This window comes from Cuculus canorus, chromosome Z, assembly GCF_017976375.1.
Source record: "Cuculus canorus isolate bCucCan1 chromosome Z, bCucCan1.pri, whole genome shotgun sequence".
NCBI classification, from domain to species: Eukaryota; Metazoa; Chordata; class Aves; order Cuculiformes; family Cuculidae; genus Cuculus; species Cuculus canorus.
The window spans coordinates 60,940,159-60,962,559 of NC_071441.1; the positions used below are offsets into that span (position 1 = coordinate 60,940,159).

At 42.9% G+C, this 22,401-nt stretch overlaps 2 protein-coding genes across 3 annotated transcripts in view; one reads left to right on the forward strand and one right to left on the reverse strand.

The window, feature by feature from the left end:
* Positions 1 to 11,914: 11,914 nt before the first annotated feature.
* Positions 11,915 to 15,731, reverse strand: ATG12 (autophagy related 12). The gene is made up of 4 exons (XM_054053723.1): positions 15,497 to 15,731; positions 14,645 to 14,781; positions 12,751 to 12,813; positions 11,915 to 12,377 (listed from the first exon to the last, which is right to left on the reverse strand). Exons 1-4 carry the CDS (start codon positions 15,657 to 15,659, stop codon positions 12,318 to 12,320), a joined length of 423 nt encoding a protein of 140 aa, XP_053909698.1. The 5' UTR covers positions 15,660 to 15,731; the 3' UTR covers positions 11,915 to 12,317.
* A 304-nt stretch (positions 15,732 to 16,035) lies between these two features.
* Positions 16,036 to 22,401, forward strand: part of AP3S1 (adaptor related protein complex 3 subunit sigma 1) — a 29,343-nt gene continuing 22,977 nt past the window's right edge. Inside the window, exons 1-2 of one of the 2 annotated variants that reach the window (XM_054053722.1) lie at positions 16,036 to 16,263; positions 21,822 to 21,913. In XM_054053722.1, coding sequence (XP_053909697.1) covers positions 16,195 to 16,263; positions 21,822 to 21,913 — 161 coding nt within the window. In that variant the 5' untranslated portion in view covers positions 16,036 to 16,194. The remainder of the gene's footprint in view (positions 16,264 to 21,821; positions 21,914 to 22,401) is intronic. The other variant, XM_009562926.2, reaches the window with a different exon arrangement.

Sequence of the window (22,401 nt, forward strand, 5' to 3'; positions counted from 1 at the left end):
AGGAGTAGGACATTAGAGGGGACAAGGGGACACAGTGGGGACATGGAGGCAAGTGGGGATACTGTGGGGCACAGAAGACGTACATGGGGGGACATGGGGCAGGGGTGTAGGGGGACAAAGAGGGAAAGGAGTGGGCATGGTGGGAAAGGAAGGCATGGGGAAGGACGGTGGATGTGAGGGGGAAGGGAAGCATGGGCAGTACACAGAGGGGACATGGGAGACAGGAGAAGGACATTTGAAGGGGACAAAGGTACAGAGGGAGGGCATGGAGGAAAGTGGGGATGCTGGGGGCACAAAGGGGGATAATGGGTAGGACACGGGAAGGGGGAACAGAGGGGAAGGGAGGGACTCAGAGGGAAAGAGCGGGATGTTGGCCAGAAGAGGACCATGGGAAATAAATGTGGGACATCGAGGGGACATAGGAGACAGAAGAAGGACATTTGGAGGGACACAGGGGATGCTCAGGGCAAGGGGCTTGTGGGGCTGGAGGCACGTGAGGAGAAGGGAATGGGGAACAGGGGGACAAGTGGAAGGAGTTTGCAGGGCTGGGGAGCTAGGGGAGGACATGGGGACACAGGGACAGGGGGACAGAGAGGATGTGGAGACAAGAGCATTTAGTTCTCCTGTATCCCCACAGGAAGGAAGGCAAAGCCAAAAAGTGGCTGTTCCACATCTCTCCCACAGCAGCCTCCATGCAGCTGTCCTCCCAGGCAAGCATCTCCTGTGTGCGCATCTCCATCCGTTAAGAGACTGATTCTTTTTGGCTGCCTTAAATCACCCGGTTTGGCTGCCTTAAATCCTGGTTGAGACTGCAGCACAGGCAGTGTCCTTCAATACCTTATCTCACTCTCGCAAGCAGTCCAGCTCTGCTTGCTGCCCAGAGAGGTCATGTTGCGATTTCACCAGTACAGAAAGCAGAGGTGGAATGATACCTTGGACCCCAGAGCCCTCCTAAGCCCCCAAACTCAGTTCCAGAATTTTCCGGGAAGAAGCACTACACAGCCCCACCAAAAGCTATAAACAGTAATGTGGAAGAGGGGCATTTGCGCAGCTTTGTAGAATAGCAACTTTGCTATTTTTCTTTTATTTCCTCTTTATCTCCCTATTTTCCTTCCTTTTTCCTCCCCCTCATTGTTTTTACCAGGGTTCTGTAAACCGACACTTTTCCTATTCCCTAGGATTTTGCCTGCGAGAATAAGTATCTTTTAGATCAATCATTAGTGTTATTTTATACCTCAAACAGCGGAATGGGGGGGGGGGGGGAAGGGGGGGCGTCCCTACATTTGCAGGGGGGACCCAGGGCTCAGATTGGGCTGCAACAATCTCCTTTGATGAGGTCTGTGGCTTACAAAGCATGGCCCACCACTGCCTCCATGGATGGAAGATGATTCCAGGCAGAAAACGTGCAGTAAAGATCTACTAATTTAAGGCTGGTCTTAAAAAAAAAAAAAAAAATCTATATGCTCTATTTAAAAGAGAAAAAACACACTGGTATTTAATCCACGTGGAAAATTACATCAATGCAGCCCACCCTTTGAAAGTGCTGTTCCTTGAAAATCAAGTGCTCTGCAGTCACATTTAGGGCTGCTGTGACCATTCGCACTTATGTAATGCCTAGAAATGTAGTGAATGGTACAAAGGAGAGCAGGTTAAGATGACAGAGTATTCCTCGCTCTGTTGAATCTATTTACTGGCTGCAGAGCAAGTAGATGTCATGCCAACTGTCTTCATTTCCAGTTCAGCTGTGGACAGGACGCTTATTAGTCATGAATTCTGGCAATGGAATTCACTATAGGTCACAGAATTGTTTAAAAAAATTCATTTGCTAATAGATTTGTTGAGACTGGAAAACACCTCCGAGCTCATCCAGTCTGATCATCAATACAACAGTATCGTGCCTACTAAACCATGTTCTAAAATGCCATATCTACACATTTTTTTAACACCTCTAGGGACGGTGACTCTACCACTTTCCCAGGCAGCCTCTTCCAACGTTTCACCTCTCTTTCAGTAAAGAATTCTTTCCTAATATCCAATCTAAGCCTCCCCTGGAAGAACTTGAGGCCATTTCCTCTCATCCTATCACTTGTTGCTTGGTACAATTAACATTTTTCTTCATAAAGCCTTCAGCTGTTTATGTCTTCTTCACGACTGTGGGGCTGGAAGTAAGCAGACTGGTAGTGTGGTATGTTGTAGCTCTGAAGATAAAAAGTGTTCAAAGTACTGCCAGTTTGCTCTTTCCCTTAGAGACAGTTATGTTGAGGGATTTTTATCGTGTCTGCTTCTTCATTCTTCCTGACCTGTGCATCAAGTAGGTGGGAGAAAAAGAAGCACCATTAATATAGTAGCTACGATTTGAGGGGCTGGATGAACTTCTGGCTGAACTGCTGTCAGGAATACATTCCTATAGATTTAAACGAGGCTGGGATCTAGCTCATTGGATCGAACTACAAAGGAATGCACTGGACAGGTACATTGTCAGGCTTCAGTTCAGAACCTGTCCTGGCACATGGAAAGGAGATCCAACCTTATCTCTACTTCTTTAAAAAAGTTGTACTTGTGTGTGTGAGAGAGAAAACTGTGATGATTTCAAGTGGACTTTTTAAAGTCCAAAAGAACCTAAGACCATCATGAATCTCTGTAATGCAATACGGATACCCTGGCACTGGTGTCAACAGCTGTGGTGGGGTGGTTGTTCAAAATGTGCATCCATTACCCAGTGTGCAACAAGGCAATAACTACAACACAGAGAGACATTGTTTTATTCGGGTTTGTACGAATTCTGGGTGCTTGGAGGTTTTCCTCAAATCAAAGCACACCCCAAGAGGTTTGTCACCTTAATTTATACACAAAGTTACACAAATACATATATCATTCATCAAGCATGTAATCACAGATTTACATGTAATTACAATAAATTCCAAGACATTCCTTGCAACTTCTGCACATGCTCCAAGGGAGTCTTTAGGAGTGCTGGGTGGTCATCAGACCAGAAATTACCTGCGAAGTTCACCCATAGGTCAACTCCTCTCAATCTCCTCCCAGTTATTGGTAGTATCTCTAAACTATTGGTTTGGAACTTCTTAATTTAATTAAGTTCCCAGTCCCCTATTCAAAAGTCATGCTAATAAATTGCACTTCTATTTAACATACAGCTGAGCAAACTTCAGTGCGTGCCACGAAAATCCCAAAAGATAATCATTAACTGGGACCCATCTTGTGCAAGTGTCCTGTATGATGATCTTAAGATATTAAAAATACCATGGGCTTTTACCAGCATGGTAAAATCCGGTCTTCCTGGGAGGAACACAGGTAGTGAACAAACACTTCACTTCCCTTGGCAAGTGAAGAATAAGGCACAGTTAAGAACAAGTGCCTTATTGCTTAATGAAATTTCCCTCAGGTCCGTTCTACCTATTGGTTGGTGTCAAAAGATTATATGGGCAAGTAACGTTTATATTAGTATTTTCTTAAGTATTCCCACATGGGCAGCATTAAAACTGCTGTAGGGTGCACAAAGTTAAAAATTGTCACCCTATGCCATTTATTTCAAAGGCAGAATTCACATTATTATAGAGGTTATCAGAAACTCTGCCCAAAGGAATAAAATATCTGACAAGAGTAAGTTGTTGTAAGGATCACCAAAATGGGTTGTGAAATGAACAGTGAGAAAAGCTTTCAATTTTTTTTTTAGTCTGATATTTCCAGGATCTAATTGAAATTATTTTTCAGCACTTGGAATCTCTCTCTTATTTTTACACCTATATGTGTGGTGATATTCTCCTATTTCAAGCCAGAATAAAATTGAACTATGCTTCTACTGTTAAACCCAGAAATCTCAGAACTTTTGGTCCATTGCCACAATGTTGATAGGATCATTAATGATACCATTAAATACTGCTAGTAAAAGCAAAAGGACATTTTATACTTTGCTCTGCTACAACTAAGGGATCAGGCTGAATCTACTTATTGCACTCTCAAACTGCTGTTGTTTATTATAGTTCACCTTTATTGCTGTACCCATTTGACAAAGTTTCCATCTTGATTACCAAAAACTTAAATTTCTCTACCCGCAATATGAGATTTAATATTTTTATTTGCTCCTACTCAAAAGTGTTCACACAGTTTCTCATTTTGAACCTTTAAACATTACTTGTTGATCCTGAAAACTTTATAGAAGTTGGTCACTTGATTGCATGAAAATCACCAGGAACAATATCTACATCTCTCCACCTTGTGTTTTTGCTAACGCCCCGTTGACAGACATGTCACAAGGATTTGAGCACATACAGCAGCGAAATTATTGTAGCCTCAGCCACTGAGGATATCTGTCACTGAGAATTTAAAAATAAGAAGAGAGCACTGTAATTCTTACAGCATGGAACAGTCTTCACATTCTCAGTTGTGTTTTGTATAAAGCAATGTCAAGCATCTTCTCAAATTTCTTTTTATTTCTGAAAATCATATTTTTATACCCCTGCAGAAATTAAGTATTGCTCATAGTTCTCAGTTATTCTATTAGTTTAGACTAATACTCAGTGTGTGGGAGGCTTTACTCGAACAAGTGTTAAGGGATGTTGTAACTTTCAATTTTATAGCAAAAAGCTTAGGTCCCTTTGAAGACTGATTACCTAAAGCTTGTTTGAAAAATAAACCCGAAGTTGAGGCAATGGCACAGAGATTTACATCTAGGTATCTTACAAAGCTGGATGCAACACTGCAGCTGGTGTTCTGTTCCTCAGGAGCCAGACTGCACATCAGTAATGGTAACATAGACAGTCACACATCAATAAAGTTTAAAAAAATACATAAACAGTCATTTTTTTCATTTGCTATACCAACATGCCTCACAAATTAGTTCTCATCTTGACTTTGGGTAGCATGAGTTTGGTCAGTCCTTGGCTTTTCCTGATTAGCAAGTACGTAGTGCTATATTCCCATTAACTGCAATTCTGGAAGAATTATATTTGCTAGTTCCTGTAATTAGGGTCTCATATCTTGTATTTCTGATAAATGGGCTATTGAGCTTTGATTAATGATGACACACCTTGGTGTTTCTTGGAGGAAATACATAACCACATTTGGTTCTCTTGAATCTGTACCATGCTGTGACAACTGTAGGGTGACACATGGGTACTTCATACTTACGTGTTCCAATACCACTGTCCCTACAGTGAATATATATTCTTGGGACTACAGAGAAAGAGCAAGCACATAGCTTTGGGGACAAACCATAAAGGTCTACGGTCTTTTCATATATTTCACATTATGCAGCCCTTGTGAAAAACACAGCACGTCAGAGGATTCATACAGAAAGTGAATCATTTTTGCATTCTTCATGACACACCTTCCTTGAAAGGCAGAGGGAAAAACCAATAAACCATTCCTGCTGATACCCTGACAGTTAAAACCTTGTCTTGGAAAACAGGAGTTTGGGCTTTAACTACAGAAACACTGCTTTACAGACAAAACCACCCAATTATTATCCAAATGACAGGTGTAAGCACTTCAAGCAATCATTGGACCTGAGGTCTAACTCCAAGAAAGTCATAACAGCTGAAGCTCCTAAGCAGGTATTGGCACCACATCTCCTCTGGGGGTGCAGCTCACAGGGTTACCACCTGACTTATTGAGGAAAATCTTTGATTAAGATTGATAGAGCTAATGAACTCTACTATTAGACAAAATGCACCATGTATTCACCCTGAGTATGTAGCTTGGGACTGAAGGTTTTGTGATGTTTCTTGTCATTCCAAATAAAAATTGTGTGCAAGTTAAAAATGGGATGGATCCAAGCTGTCTGAATCTTCAGACTGCTGCAGCAAACAACTACACCGTGTCTCTTGGGTCTGTTACCCCAGAGAAATAATAGCACTTAACCACACTGATGTGCTTATATCTCCTCTTCCAGATACGATGACTTTCAGCCCCTTACCCAATGGTATTAAGCCTCCGTTCACCTAAGCCTCTTATGCTTGCAGACAGGACCTTTCTAAGACAAAATCTGGATCTGAAGGAATAGAGCAAGTTGTGGGGCTATATGACTCAATGGCAATAACTCTTAAGAGAAGAAAATATTTCGATTCAGATGAAAGGTTAGTAATCTGCACTAAGGAGAGTCACCTCACTGAAATACAATATTGGGTTGTGTAATCCCAAAGCATTACAGAAGGGTTACTGCCTCTTCCTTTGAAATTTGTATGGTTTAAGGACTGCATTCTGCACCTGAAAGTCAGACGTGCCTCAGTCTATGGTGCCTAGAGTTCTGCCCTTTTTCCCATGAAGATCTTTGAACTCTTGGAAGGATACCAACAGCACAGAAGAGAGCTTTCGGGTTATAATCAGGAGGAGACATAAGCAAATGTTTGTTGCCAACGTCATTCAGATTGCTATTTGCAAGCAATGAACCATCTGAAGCAGCAGTTCCCAATCTCTGATCTGGAAGACGAAGCTAAATGATTATGGAGTTCGACACCCAAGTGGCATGGCTCCTTCTGGGGCTGTGGAACTGCACTGCAGCTACTCCTCAGTCATAGAGCCTGGGAAGTGACATTGATTCCTCAGCACACAACAGATTTTGCATGAGAATCTCCCGCTTGCATAGTGATTCACAGAAAAAAGGCCTGAGAACAAACAGTGTTAAACATAGAATCATAGAATGATTTGGGTTGGAAGGGACCTTAAAGTCCATCCAGTTCCAACCTGCCTACCATGGGCAGGGACACCTCCCACCAGACCAGGATGCTCAAAGCCCCATCCAGCCTGGCCTTGTACACCTCCAGGGAGGTGGCATCCCCTGGGCAACCTGGGCCAGTGTCTCACCACTCTCATCGTGAAGAATTTCTTCCTAATGTCTAACCTAAATCTTTCCCCTTCCAATTTAAGGCCATTCCCTCTTACCCCATCACTCCATGCCCTTGTAAAAAGCCCCTCCCCAGTTTTCCCATAGTCCCTTCAGGCACTGGAAGGCTCCTCTAAGGTCTCCCCAGAACCTTCTTTGCAGTGAAACATCATCAGACTGTATAACACAGTAATCAGAGTGAAATGAGGCCATCACATACTAAGTCATACTACACACTGAAAACACTAACTGCTAAACAGTGTTTGTGGAAGAAAATAAACTGCACTGGAAAGCTGTGAGGCACTGAATGACACAGCACAGAAAGGACTCTTAGTTTGATTCACTTTTGGTGGTGGTTAGTACACTATGCATGTGCTCTAATATAAAATATTGACATTCTGTGAGAAAAAACACCTTAAAATAAGCTTACATTTCTTGCAATTCATGCTATTTACATAAGAAAACTGAAGTGCTGGCTAGTCTTCTCTGCACTGACAATATTTACTGTGCAGTTTTCTGTTTGGAGTCCTTCTCTTCTTTGCAGTTTCCCGTCTCAGAGCTGAAGAGCTCTTAATGTGTTCTAGTTCCCAAGAGCTACTACGGTTATTAGTTCTGCTACCAAACTGGGTTTAAGGGTGAGACATATTTGCCTGCTTTAACGTGATGTATTGATTTTTGCAATTGGAAAATGTAACCTGAATCTCTCCTCTTCTTTAATGCTAAAGCCTTCCATGCAATTATATTTTAACACTACATTTGCTTAGTCCAATTTATATATGCGTTTCAAAATACATACATAAAAATAAATAATTTTCATGTGGAAATAACCTGTGAGAAGATACAAAGCAACGGCATCTGAAACTCCTGAACTTTTTCCTAAATCTTACTAATTAATGTCTCTCGTCTACTTCTAACAAGAAAAGGTACAAATGAATTGAGATGTATAGGTCATACTTCCTCGTCAAATGTAATATCCTTCCTTAACAAAAAATGTTGCAGAATGTAGCTATTCGTAGGCATTTAGAGCAAGCACATGTGTGATGATTGCAAGAGGGAAAGCTGAAGAACCATTTAAAAGAAGTTCTGAGATTGCTTCTTAAGTTCAGAGGGAGACAGCGTTTGATTCTTCTCCATGTGCATACAAGTGATCAAATCTCATCTGAAGCTGGGGCTGTATTTAGTACCAACTAAATATCTCAAGGACTGTCCTTTAGCACAGACATCAACCTGCAACGAACAGTTTGCAAACACATTATTTACCTTTTAAACTCCAGAACAGGCTAGTCACATCTGAGGTGCCCACCAGAAATGTAGCTTGGTAAGTCCTGAACTACGGACAGACCAAAATCTGTGCTAGCAACTGTTCCACCAACTGTACAGATGAATAAGCTAAACTGCCCCAGGGAATTTTCAGGTATTACTGAGCCTGTTGACACAGATGTAGCTTTCAACATACTTATTTTGGACTCTCTTTAGTCAACAGCGTGATTCATTCAACCCTTCTTAATCACCAGTTTTATGATGAAACAACCTCTAAATGGGTTTTTGTATCCCTAGGTGTTTTAGCATCAAGTCAAAAGTTTTCTGACTAAAATATAGTGAGGTGCACCTGATGTGTCATGGCTATTGAAGCAAGTGCAAAGCAGGGAAAATAAAAATATGTAGAACTTTATGATGTTTAGCGCTGGAAGCCTATTAAATATTTTTTTTCCTCTATTTTGTCCCATCTCCAAAAGCCTGTGCCACTAAGTGCAGAATTTGATCCGCAAAATGAACACAAACAGCAGCAATGGATAAACAGAAGCTGGTCTAGAACTGACATGTTTTTAGAATGGATGTGTCATTCCACCCCACCACCTTAATTTTCCTGTAGATCAGTACATTCAGGATTATGTTGCGGGGATAATACTAACGCATCTTTTGTTAATATCTTAGCAGTAATTCTTCAAGACTTTAAAGTACAATGACGTTTGCTTAATATGCGCATAGGCAACACGACCATGGATTTTATCATTTCACTCTCAAGGTAACTTCAGTTTCACTTATCTCCTTCAAGTTTTCCAAGCACTTTTAAGACTAGTTCAAGCTACAAATTAGAATTTTATCATTAATGCTGGTCTCTACAGCATTATCTGAATAATAATTCAGATAAATAATGCCTTCCAGTTTAAAGGGTTTGAACATGGTGATTGTTACTCGGAGATAGGATAACTGAATTTTGCATAGCATTATGTTTTAGTATCAGGATGTGATGAAGTACTAAATCTTTCAAAACATATTTAAATAATTTTCCTTTAAAATACTTCTCTTTATTTCTCAATCTTTAAAAAATTGTTTATCCACTGATATTTGCCAATTTGCCTACTCTGTTAATTCAATTACATAAAATCAAGTGAATGAAACAATATTACAAATATTGGTAGCTTAATACCTAGCAGCTTTGGGTGGAACACGATACTGTTCTAAGTAAGTATTCGCTTTGTTTTGTACTACTCTCACAGGCTCACTCAGAAGATCCACCCTTACTTTCCTTATCCTTTTTCCTCTCACTATGGCAACTGAAGGCACTTAGACAGTGAACACTTTTGCTCAAGGCACACTGAATACAGAGAACATACTTCATATTCTACTTAAGCTTCTAATGCTTACACTTGACTGGAAGTAATCTTTTTAAAATGATAAATACATTTTGAAGCATTTCGGAATCACCTATATAAGATTTTAGGCGCTGTAACTGTCACTTTTTGTGATATCTTTTGCAAGCTTTCTTTCGCAAATTCTAACCAATGTGCTGATGATAATTTATTTGTTCACCTGATAGATCATCTGCTTGGCATGTTTGCAGTCTAGTCTGTTATTTAAAAATAAGCTCAAGGAAAATATTCCGCCACTTCAAACTGTCACACCCCCACTCAAGATAGAGAGAGGGCCCATGGTCTTTAAGGAGCTACAACAGACAAACAAGCACCAACTACCTCCTTGATGCAAAAAGATAGGAAACTACAGGGAAAAGTGGCAAAAGAGAGGGCTCTTTCTGTGAAAAAGCATGGAAGCTACGAAGGGAAATTAGTAAAATTGGAACTGGCAGCCATTAAAAGGAAAGAAACAGAATGAAGGCAGACACTTAGTGCATTGGGGAAAAACAGAAAGCAAGAGCAGGATCAGGTGAGTAGTCACTGGACACTGGTAAACTAGAGGCCAAGAAACAATTAGTTGGGTTTGGAGAAAAGAGAAGAGCAGGAAAATGCTCAAGCAGACAGTAATAAATAAACATTGTCCAAGGAACAAGCTGAGTAAGGCAGTGAAGCTCAAAAATGCATGTGATGAATAGAAGAAACCCGAATCATTACTGTAGGTTTTACCTTACTGGACTATTGCCTTTGAAGGGATTGAGGCAAACCGTTTCTACTTTGATTTGGTTTTTATCCGCTCCAGAGGATAAAAGTTACCTATAGATTCAACATGTAGGACAACCTTCCATCATGAGCTGGCAATACACGACCTACAGTCCTCCTTCACCTCAAGACTTTAGTGGATTTTTATTTGTTCTTTTTCAAAAAAAAACCAAACCAACCCAAAATACAACCCCACAAAAAACACACACAGAGACCAACCTTCTTGCATCAGTTTTGAAGAGCACATTTGGAGTGTATCGACAGTTTCATTTGTCAAGATCAAATAAGGTGAGAGGCACCAGTAGAACATTCTTTGAAAAGAGTCAGACTACTAGCTTATCTTAGGTAAACACACTGCCACACGGGAGAACAAACTATTTATATTTGTAAGCCTGGCAATAGGACACTATGAAGACTGAAAAAAAAAAAATAGGAAAAACTATGCAAATACTTTTGCCCTTGTGTACCCTCTAGTGGCTGCACGAGGCCATCCCGGCATCACAGCAGCGCACAGGCAACTTCCTCGAGAAGATAGAATCAGAACACTTAACTCTGCAATGGTTTTCTTTAACAGGCAAAGATTCACAAGATCAGAGATCTGAGCAGGCAGAAGTATGGATCATTTGAAGCGTTTAAGCTTACCAATTCTGCCTTGCTAGCTTAATCCAGTGAGTTCAGGTTTTTCACATGAAAAAGGTGTAAAATATATAAAGCTCTTCACCTAGCAAGCATTCAGGGCATGTGCCTGTGCAATATACGATAAGCAGGCTGTATGCAAACTGCAGCAACATCAATAAGTTAAGCTGAGTATTAGTTCTACAGAAGCTCTCCAAGGGTGGAAACTATCCGAGACACAGGTTGTGGAGACCACATAAGAGCTATTTATACACAGAACAGCAATAAATGGCTCAAGTATTGTACAAGTGTGCTTTAAACTAGAACAGGTTGTTTTGCCTGTGTACACTTAAGAAGTGGATTACGTCAGGGATCAAAACTGTCATCCAGCATAAAAACACTCTGCAGGCAAACAGCTAACGTTTAATTTAGTTCAGCTTAAATAAACAGAAAAGATTGTACAACAGATATGGAAAATAAACCCCCCTCCAATCAAATAAATAAAAGCAAAGGTCCGTACCCTCATGAAGGCAGCAAGTCCCCCCAAGATGAAAAAAAAATATCCCCATTACATTATGACTCGGCAAAATGACATAAACTGCAGTCTATTTTCCTGATGGAACATGCAGCTGGAGAACACATACAGTAGGCTTTTAGCACTTCATGCCTACTTCTTCAGTCACTGAAGATGCAACAGCCACCTGTATCATTCATCTGATGATGTCAGTCATTAAACAGTGCCAGGAGAAATACCTTGGCAACTGCTAAAGCATCCAGCCTCCAGCAAATCACTACACAATTTGGGACAGAGGAAAGTATTTCTGAGGCCTATCATTCTGCTGAGCCATATAAATGAGGGACTTGGACTATAAATACGATGAAGGCACAGAGTGAAGTAATTAGATTAAACATCAATATCTACATATGAATTATAAGGAAAAAAAAAATCAAAACACTGTCTTGAAATGCCATGAGATAACGCAGGTTCAAAATGAAGACTTCACAAAGAACAGAATGCACGAAAGAGAAGTATAACATGTAAGAAGTAAGCTGAATCCCAGGCTACATGTACAATAAACACTTCTTTTAATATATGGGAACTTTTATCTCCAGTACAGCATGTAGAGCAACAGAGCTGTCCAGTCCTCTAGACAACTACGAAATGGTTTCCCCTCATATACAGTGATTGAGACCACAGCAGTAAAAAAAATCTCGTTCTGCTGTACAGATGGCAGATACTGATTTTTTTTTTCTGTACCTCAGCTGCACATCATGAAAAAGCTACATCACCAGATAGCCTAGGTAGCTCTTCTTTTATGCTATTCATCTGGGTAATTTTAACAAATGTACAGTTATAAGCAGAAATGCAAAAATCCTTCTTTTTGTGTGTTTGCAGGTTAATTTTAAGAAAGTTAGACCCTTTCCATTTTTGAAGACAACACCTAAACAACTGTATTGCTTCTCATTCATCCCCACGCCTGGGTTTTGCAATAATGCAATACCAGCTTGCCATCGCTTCCAAAACACTGCAAGAAAAAACAAACAAAACAATAACTGGGAGATTATTCATGGGCTAACATATACACGAAGCAAAACAAATAAGAAAGCCCCCCAAGAGATAACTGTATTATCAAACACTGTTAATGATAACAAAGCTCTCCATCACAATGGGAGGAATGACAATATACTGGAATTAAAGAAGGAATGCACTTCCACAAGTTGTATGAAGCCATGCCTCTTCAAATCACATTCATACAGATCTGTGAATAACAATTATGTCACATTAAATACAAAACAATAGCAGCACCACTAGGGGCAGTAACAGACTTCAAAAGCCAGAACTGTACTGACAAATTCTGCTTTAGGACATTTGAAAACGCTATTTAAGACTGAAGTCACCTCATAGAGGGTTCCAACTTCTTGGTCTGGAGATGGAGCAAAAGACTGGTTTACATATATGAACTGCAAGAAAAGAAAACAGAAGATGGAGTTCTCACATATACCTCACAGAATAAACATTCTGCAGCCAGAGGTGAGTAAATCTGTCCTCTGTTCACCATTTGTTTCATAACTTTACAGTGCACACCAAAATACCACAAATCAGTATTTTCATTTCAGTGTGGAGGGGCAACGCAATTCAGGCATCATCTTTGACTGGCCAGCCAGACCAAGCCAAAGCAAGCCTGCTGACTGCCTTCTCCTGCAACTTGACCCATTAGTCTCCCACACAGCAGCACAAAGTGAACTCACTTGCTTAGTTCTTGTTCTTATTTCAAGCATCCAAACCATCTCTACTATTCAAATTTGCTGAATCAGGATAGCAGTCACAGGAATTAGAATTATTTTTGTTCTTTTTTAGTCACCCTTCTCACTTCCCGCTCCAAACAAATATACGCATATAGCAGCTAGTCCATAACATCAAAGAAGGCCTGGGGATCAACAGTGTGAGATGGCAAGGTGTAGCAGGATATTATGTGCTACTTCCAAAGAAAAGTTATAAAATTCCTAGGGCTTTGTTCATCAGGTACAGGCTTAAGCTTAAACCACACTGGAAGACACCACGATCCTATAATTGTTTCCAGAGACAATGAGATGGCAGTTGATGAATTAAACTGATGAGCATATTCATTAACAATAAATAGCTGAACTACTGCTTTTCTTTGAGATATTAAGCCTCAGGGAAAAGAAATCATCCATGACTTCCAGGTGAAAGAGACAGTTAGTGAAACAGTTTATACCTATATGCTTAAATAAGAGCCTGCAGACCAAGAACAGTGACTTCGGCTACATTTCAGCTACTCATCTTGCTGTTTTAAGGACTCTAGCTTTAACTTTGTATCTCAAATGAAAACTTTGAAGCGTACTGATGTCAAGAATTCAATGCTAAAGGCAAAATTAGTGCAATTGTATTTCTGAATGTTCCAGCTCTTCCAGTGTTGTCAGGTAGCCACTTGGGCTTCAAAAGAAAGAACATAAAACAGTACTGGTAACATGCTACCAAACCACAAACAATTCTAAGCCACCAATTTTAAAATGGGAATCCCTCCTATGATCGTAACTGAACTGTACTAGAAATTCCGACAGAAACAGACACCAGTATACAGAAAGTCAAACCCAAACACTTCAGTATTTCTCCCAATTACTCCTGTATACTTGACTTTTACAGTTACACTGTGCACGTGGTGAACCTTTCACTGAAACACATCGCTGCACAAAATGCACACAAGCTCTGTATATCATCATCGGAGTAAAAAAACAGAATGATCAGAGGCCTGGACACCTCTCTTCTAGAGAGAGGCTGAGAAAGCTGGAGTTACTCAGCTCGGAGAAGACTCCAAGGAGACCTTATTGCAGTGTTTCAATACTTAAAAGGGGCTTACAAGACAGATGGGAAAAGCTTTTAAGCAGGGCCTGCAGCAATAGGACAAAGGGTAAAGGTTTTAAAGTAAAAGAGGAGTTTAGTCCAGATACCAGGAAGAGTTTTTTTGTTCTGAAAGCGGTGAAACACTGGCACAGGTTGCCCAGAGAGGCAGTGGAGGCCCCATTCAAGGTCAGGTTGGATGGGGCTCTGAGCAAGCTGGTCCAGCTGAAGGTGTCCCTGCTCACTGCAGGTAGATTGGACTAGATGACCCTCATGGTCCCTTCAACCCTAACCAATGATTCTCTACGCCAAATTTTCTGCTAAAAGCCACAGCCTGGCCTCAAGCAGCCTCCCTTGTGTGGAAAATGTGACAGCTTGGACCTAGGCAAGTAGGCTGCTCCCTGCCATGGCTGGTTCCCAGCCAGCCCCTACCAGCTGTTCAGAGGCCATGAGCTTCAGGAACTTCTTGATGAAGTCCACAAGGCCCTGGATAGTCCGAGTCCGCTCCACAGCCCACTTCTTGGTCTTCATGATGGGGGTGTCACCCACAGCCTTCAGCAGGATATCAACTGCAGGGAATGGTGAACGTTAGCACCGGCTACCAAGCCCACCCAAGCCTCCTTACTGGCCCTCAATACCCAATACCTCAATTCCCACTGCTAGCCCACCAGCCCCACACCACACCAACCTAGGCCTTCCCCACGCCTATCAGTCCCTTGGCCTCTACCACTCCCCACACCCCTCCCTGACTCAACCAGCTCCTCTCTGCACCCCCCAGGCCTCTCAACACTCCCAGCACCTCCCCTAACCTCTCAGCACCAACTCAGACCCTCCTCCTACCTGTCTCTCACCCCTAGCACCCTTCCTCTTGGCAACCCCTAGCCCCTCCCTACACAACCCAGTCTCTTCCCAGACTGCTGGACCCGCACTAGGCCCTCTCATTGACTCAACATCTCTCCACACACCTCAGCTCCTTCATCACCCACCCCGTTCCTCCTCACACCGCCCCAAGACCCCCCTGCACCTCCAGCCCTCCCCTCCCCACTCCGGCACCCTGAGCCCCTCCGAGCCCCGTCCTCATCCCCTCTTATACCCTTCCCTGCACCCGTCCTTCCCTGTCCCTCCTCGCTTGGGACTTGGATCCCCCCAGCCCCTCCCAGAACCCTCTCCCTGCCTGTTCCTCCTGGTCTTGTCCTAGCTCCTTCCCGCGGCCCCCAGACCCTTCCAGGACCGCCCGCACCACATCCCTCTGTGCCCTCAGTCACTCCCCACCCCCGACATTACTTTTCCTCTTCGCGTCCCCCGCGGACTCCTCAGTGTTTGGCGATCCGGCCGGAGGCGGTGTGGGCTCGGCGCCCCCCGCCGTAGCTCCGCCTGCCGGGGCTTCCTCGCCGCCCTCGCTCTGCGGCGACGACGCCGGCGGCGGCACCTCCTCTGCTTCCGCCATGCTGCCGCGCGCGCCGGAAGTGACGCCACCGCTTCCAGCTCCTCCCTGGGAGCGGCCTTCCCTGTCACGTGATCGTGTGGGATGGGGGGCTTTCTAGTCATGTGACGGCACAATGTGCCGTGGTGCCGCTTTCTCCCGTCACGTGATCTGGCTGTGGGGGGTCATATCACGTGACCAGAAGTGAGTGAAATTTTACGTCACGAGACCGCGCACGGCGGAGGCGGTTTGCCGCGGCGGTAAATTTTTTGTCACGTCACAGCGAGGGACTGGGCGTTCCATGTCACGTGACCGTGTGGGCGGGGGCCGTTCCTCCGTGGCGGTGGGTTTTATGTCACGTGAGTGCGCGGGCGCCTTTCCTTTTCACGTGATGTGCCGGGGCGGCCCCCACCACGCCACGTGACCGGGAGGGGCGGTGCCGTCCCACGGCGGGGCGTGCGTGTGTTTCCTGTCACGTGACTGCGCGGGACCGCGGCGCCGCAGGAGGAGGAGGAGGAGGAGGAGGAAGGCGCGGAGCATAGTCACCCCTTCCCCCACCATGATCAAAGCCATCCTTATCTTCAACAACCACGGGAAGCCGCGGCTCTCCAAGTTCTACCAGCGCTACGTACGGACGTGGGCGGGCATGGGAACGGGGAGGGGATGGGATGGGATCCGCGGGGAGTGGAGCCTGCAGCGGGTCCGGCCACACTGTGCTGCCCCACACAGGACAGGAGTGGTGGTAAATGGAATGAAATCCAGCTGGAGGCTGGTCACAAGTGGTGTCCCCAGGGCTCGGTGCTGGGTCCAGTCCTGTTCAATGTCGTTATCAATGACCTGGATTGGGGGGTCGGATTCACCCTTCACAAGTTCTTTGATGACACTGAACTGTGAGGAAGTGTTGATCTTTTGGAGGGTAGGGAGGCTCTACAGAGGGATCTGGACAGGCTGGATCTATGGGCAGAGACCAGCGGAATGACGTTTAACAAGGTCAAGTGCAGAGTCTTGCATTTGGGACACAAAAGCCCCATGCAGCGCTACAGATCTGGGGAAGAGTGGCTCTAAAGCTGGCGGGTGGAAAAGGGGCTTGGGGTATTTTTTGATAGTGGCTGAATACAAGTCAGCCACGAGGCCAAGGAGACAAATGGTATCCTGATCTATATCAGGACCAGCAGGACCAGGAAAATTATTCTGTCCCTGCACTCAACATTGATGAGGCTGCACCTCAGATCTTTCTGTAAAGCCTCAATCTCTTTACCGTCATCTCTTATGAAACCTTAGCACTCCCCATTTTCATAGGACAATAGAATTACTTGGTTGGAAAAGACCTTTGAGATCATTGTGTCCAACGATACTTGCCCCTTACTAAATCATATCCATAAACAGAAAGGTGTTTTCCCATGGAGCGTAATTTTTGCTGGAAATTGTTAGGAGTGCTGGAGGTGAAAGGAGATGCACCTGGTAGGGCTTGAAGGGTCTGCAAACCAAGTACCTGCAGCTGAGTCAGGGCAATCCATGGTTTCAATAGAGACTGGGAGACAACCTGATTGAGAGCCGCCCTGTGGAGAAAGACTTGGGGGTGGTGGTGGATGAAAAGTTTGACATGAGCTGGCAGTGGGCACTTACAGCCCAGGCAGCCAACCATATCCGTATTCAAAAGAAGCGTGGCCGGCAGGGTGAGCTGGGGGATTCTCCCCCTCAGCTCTGCTCTTCTGAGACCCCACCTAGAGTTCTGTGTCCAGTTCTGGAATCCCCAGTGTGAGAAGGATATGGAATTGTTGGGTCCAGCAGAGGCCACAAAGATGGTTAGAGGAATGGAGCCACCTCTGCTGTGAAGACACACTGAGAGAGTTGGGATTGTTCAGCCTGGAAAAGAGAAGGTTCCAGGGAGACCTTGTAGTGGTTTTACAGTACCTGAGGGTGGCCTGCAAGAAAGCTGGAGAGGGACTTTTTGCAAGACCATGTAGTGATAGGATGCAGGGGAATGGCTTTCAGCTGGAGAGGAGAAGATTTAGACTAGACATTAGGAAGAAATTCTTCACTGTGAGGGTGGTGAGGCATTGGCCCAGGTGGCCCAGGAAAGCTGTGGATGCTCCCTCCCTGGAAGTGTTCAAGGCCAGGGTGGACGGGGCTTTGAGTAGTCTGGTCTGATGGGAGGTGTCCCATAGCACGTGGTAGAACTGGAGGGCCTTAATGTCACTTCCAACCCAAACCATTCTGTGATTCAGGTTTGCTGCTGATGCAGAACTGGAAGGAGCTGTTGACACTCTTGAGGGTAGAGAGACCTAAGGGCAGTGTTGGGTTGATGGTTGGACTGGATGAGCTTAGAGATCTTTTCACACCTCCATAATTCTATGATTGTTCTCTCTCGGCTCAGCCACTTTGAGAGTGATGAGTAGGACATGGCAGTGAAGCCCAGTCCCAATCCTGCACTCAGCCAGGGACTCTGGGATGGTGCTCCCATGGTGTCCTGCATCTGCCTCCTGCAGGATGTGACCCATCTTAGGGCCAGAAATCTTTAATGTCTTGATAAATGACCTGGATGCAGAACTTGAATGTTTAATAACTAGAGTTTGTGGATGACAGAATTAGAGGGAGCTGTTGACACTCTTGAGGGCAGAGTGGCCTTGCAGAGGGATCTGGACAAACTGGATAGCTGGACAATCGCCGGCTGCATAGAGTTTAACAATGGCACCTTGAGTACTGGGTGCGGTTTTGGGGACCACAGTATAAAAAGGATCTCAAGCTACTGGAGAGTGTCCAGAAGAGGCCACAGAGTTGGTGAAGGGTTTAGAGGGGCAGATGCATGAGGAGACGCTAAAGTCACTTGGTCTCTTCAACCTGGAAGACACCTCATCGCAATTTACAGGTTCCTCACAAGGGGAGGAGGAGGAGCAGGAGCAGGTGCTGATCTCTTCTTTCTGCTGACCAGTGATAGAACCTGATGGAATGACAGGAAAGTGTGCCAGGGGAGGGTTAGGTTGGACGTTAGGAAAAGCTTCCTCCCCTAGAGGGTGGTGAAGCGCTGTAACAGTGCCCCAGGGAAGTAGTCAAGCCACTAAGCCTGACAGTATTCCAGAAGCATTTTGGCAAGCTCTCAGACACATCGTGTGAGTGTTGGAGTTGTCCTGTGCAGAGACAGGAGCTGGATTGGATGATCTTTGGGGGTGCCTTCCAACTCAGGACATTTTACAATTCTATGCTTTTTAGCCCAACACTTGGCATCTCTGATGTAGTGTTGTGTGTTTCCATGCTGTGGCAGAGGTGTTGAAACTGGAGTTTCGTGGGACTCACTGGTTCAATAAGCAGAGCCTTTTCCATTGGAAACTTTCAGGGTGCTATAGAAATGGCATGAAAAAGAAATAAATAGAAAAGTATATTCTTTTACATGGAAGAAGGCCAGTAGCAAAGCTTCTGTGAAAAGAAAGCGTGGTCATAGGCAACAAATAAACAATATGGAAGCAGTTGATTTAATTCCAGCATTAGAGATTTTCAGGGAATGTCTTGATGGTGTACTGTATTTCCTAGCAAACAGGCTAAGCTCTGCTTACACTGACCTTAACGTTAAAACACAAGAAGACGACTGATGCTTCTCAGTATTATATAAACAAAATATTCTTTTTCAGAAGGGCTGTTATGTACTTGGATTTGTGGCCATTTGCTTGCAATTCTGACTATTATGGAAGTCACATTTAACTTTATTGGAAGGGATGTATCTTTTATGTCTCAGAGCAGCAATGATGACTATGATGCTTCAGTTTATCAGGTTTTTAATTAAACGAGTGTAACTGATACGTGTCATTGCCATGGGTGACTGAATTTGATCCCTTTTCCTTAGAAAGGCAATATTGAGAAATTCTGCTCTGTGTTTATGAAGCTGTTTTCTTCTTTCTCATTAGTTCTGGGTTACCAAGCAGCTGTATTTCATTTGTCATTTGCAGTTTATAAATTGAAATGGAGTATTCTCACCTACACATATTGATAAGCATTCCCCTTGTGTGCATTCTCACTCTGTTCTTGTTAACTTCCATTGAAGACCTATAGTAAGGTTTTTATTACTAAGTAAGGTCTTATTTCTAAGGAAAGTTTTGTTATTTCCTTTTCTCTTTTTTTATCCCCTTCATTATGGAGATAGTAGTTAAATAGATGACAGACTTTGGAAAGGTATATAAAAATTGTGTTCATGTGAAACAGTTAACTTCCTTACTCATTTTGCATTCCAATACAGTTATCTTGTGTCTTCTGTTTCTGTTGTGTAATCAAAGTCCTGGGAGGGTGAAAAAGAGGAGTGAATGGTAGGAGGATACCAGATTTTTCCTGTCAATGTCACTCTGATCCACTCCTTTCATAACTGAAATTAGATCAAATCCTGAATGCTTAAAATAGGGTGATAGAGTCTGTATAAGCAGAACACCTTGGAACTATGGAAACATGAATAGCAAGCAAAACCAAAAAATGTGATTTGACTGTTATCCTAAAGCTTTGGGATAACAAAGTGTGCAGTTGTATTGATGATCGCTTGGTACGTGGCTCAGTAAGAAAGGTTTATTTATGGGGTTTTTTTAAGCTTATGAATGCTTTAATGTAGATTGAACCAGCACTGGAGGCAATTCTGGTTTTTTTCCTACAAGTGGAAGTATCTCCTGCTTTGTAGAGAGATTAATTTGGTCAGATATTTGAAAGAAGTTTTCATTTGACTTCATGATCCTAAAACTCGTAGTATGTAGCTTGCTTTTCCCTGACATATATGAGAATGGGAAGAGTTTCTACTGCATGAAATGAAATTAATAATCTTTTGCAGTTAGGTAGAAAAATGATAATTCATGGCAATTAAATAGGAAGACAAGTGTGCTATAGTTTTATGTGACCTGTGGCCATAATTTCAAAATTAACAATGTTTCTGAATGACTTTGTGACTTAGGGCAGATTATAAAAACAAGAGTTATTTTAAACGCTCAGTATCTTAGTTTCTTAGGGAAAAAAAGTTACATTTTCATTTCCTGCTAGCATTGAAAATATTTGGGAGGTAACTAAGGTGAGTGCAGCAGAGTAAGACAGGCACGGTTTAAGGAACGGAAACTGTAGAAGCAGAGGAACCTGCACTTTCTTGTTCTATGCGTTATTGAGCAATTTCCTTCTGGTGGAGCTTTTTGTTGATGTCTTTGTGGATTCTAGGGATTGTTTGTAAAATGACACATGAATTTAAGGTAACAAATGCAAGCCACACCAATACCAGGCTTTGCTTAGCAGTCATGCAGGGTGGTGCACTGTTCTAGCCGAAATCCCTTTTAAGGTACAGGCATCAGTTTTTCTTACGGTGTTTGTTTATACAGTTGTTTAAAATGCTGCCTTACCTCCTTGGACAGGGATAGGGGCTGTCTGGGCTTGATAACTTTAAGGTTCTGTACTGTAAAACCATTTCAGGTATTGTATCTAAATTTTTCGACTGTGTCAGTAGAGATTTGTTAAAAATGATTTCACCTTGCAGAAGGGTAGCAAAACAAAATGTGCAGGAATGAGGGAATCACAGTGGGGACGAAAGTCAAATGAATTTAATCTCTTAAGTGATGTTTCTGATCTGCTAGAAGGAAATTCGGTGGCTTTAGAGAACCTGTTGCTCATGATGCCGTTGTATTTGAAGCTGTTTCTGAAGGAGTTACGTTTTATGGGGTTTTAGCTTCCTCAACCCCCTCAAGCTTTTGAGACTTTGTTTTCCCCTATGTTCATGGATGAAAGTAGTTTCAAAGCATGTCTTCAGCTGTTCAGGCTGTGATGGAGGTATGAAAAATTCAGAATACTCGAGAAGACTTTCTGTTTACTTGAAAAAACTACTTTAAGATGGGAATTTTTTTTAAGTTAATAAAAGTAAATTTTTTACAGTAATTTCTCATGCATTCTTCTATAACTTAACTTGTAAGACTGTCTTTTTGTGCTAAAATGACAAAAACAATGTGCATCATGATCTAGTGGGATATGTCCCTGACCATGCAGGGGGGTTGGAACTGAATGATCTTTAAGGTCCCTTCCAATCCAAATATTCTATGATTCTATGTTAATTGGCAGGCTTAGGGCTCCAGAAGTAGATAGTTCAAGGGTGCTGATATACTCTGTATTCTATTTATTAGCTGTATGTGCTGTGCATTGTCAATCTATTTTAGCTTGATAGCAAAATATGTTTTCTTTCAGAGTGAAGATACGCAACAACAAATTATCAGAGAAACTTTCCATTTAGTATCAAAACGTGATGAAAATGTCTGTAATTTCCTAGAAGGAGGATTGTAAGTATAAAATTTGAAATACCCAGTATTTATTGGCTAGCGAATATTATTTCTGCTGATTGTACTGTAACTGTTTTTACAGTTGTAATGTAAATGCCATGTTACTTGAGATATATTAATACACCATAATATCATGTTGCACCATATACGTACTCTTTACTAACTGAAGCACATGTATATGTATGCATCAAAATGAGTTGGGCAATAAAACTTTTTTTTTCTAGTGCTGTAACTGTCACAGTGCCACATCTGGTACTATAATTGTTGTAGGCACAGGATGGGTAAGAAACAGTCAGATGATACTTAACCCGTTTCCGTATAATCAAGCTGAAGATTTCTGATCTCAGCATTGACATTCGCTGTACCCGTTCAGAAAATTAAAATATTTTGTAGCTGGTGCTTTGGCTTGAGCTCCTGACATTTGAGTGGACAGCCTCCGATATAGGATTCCTTGGTCTTTTTGTCAGGGTTCAGGCATGCTGTATGAA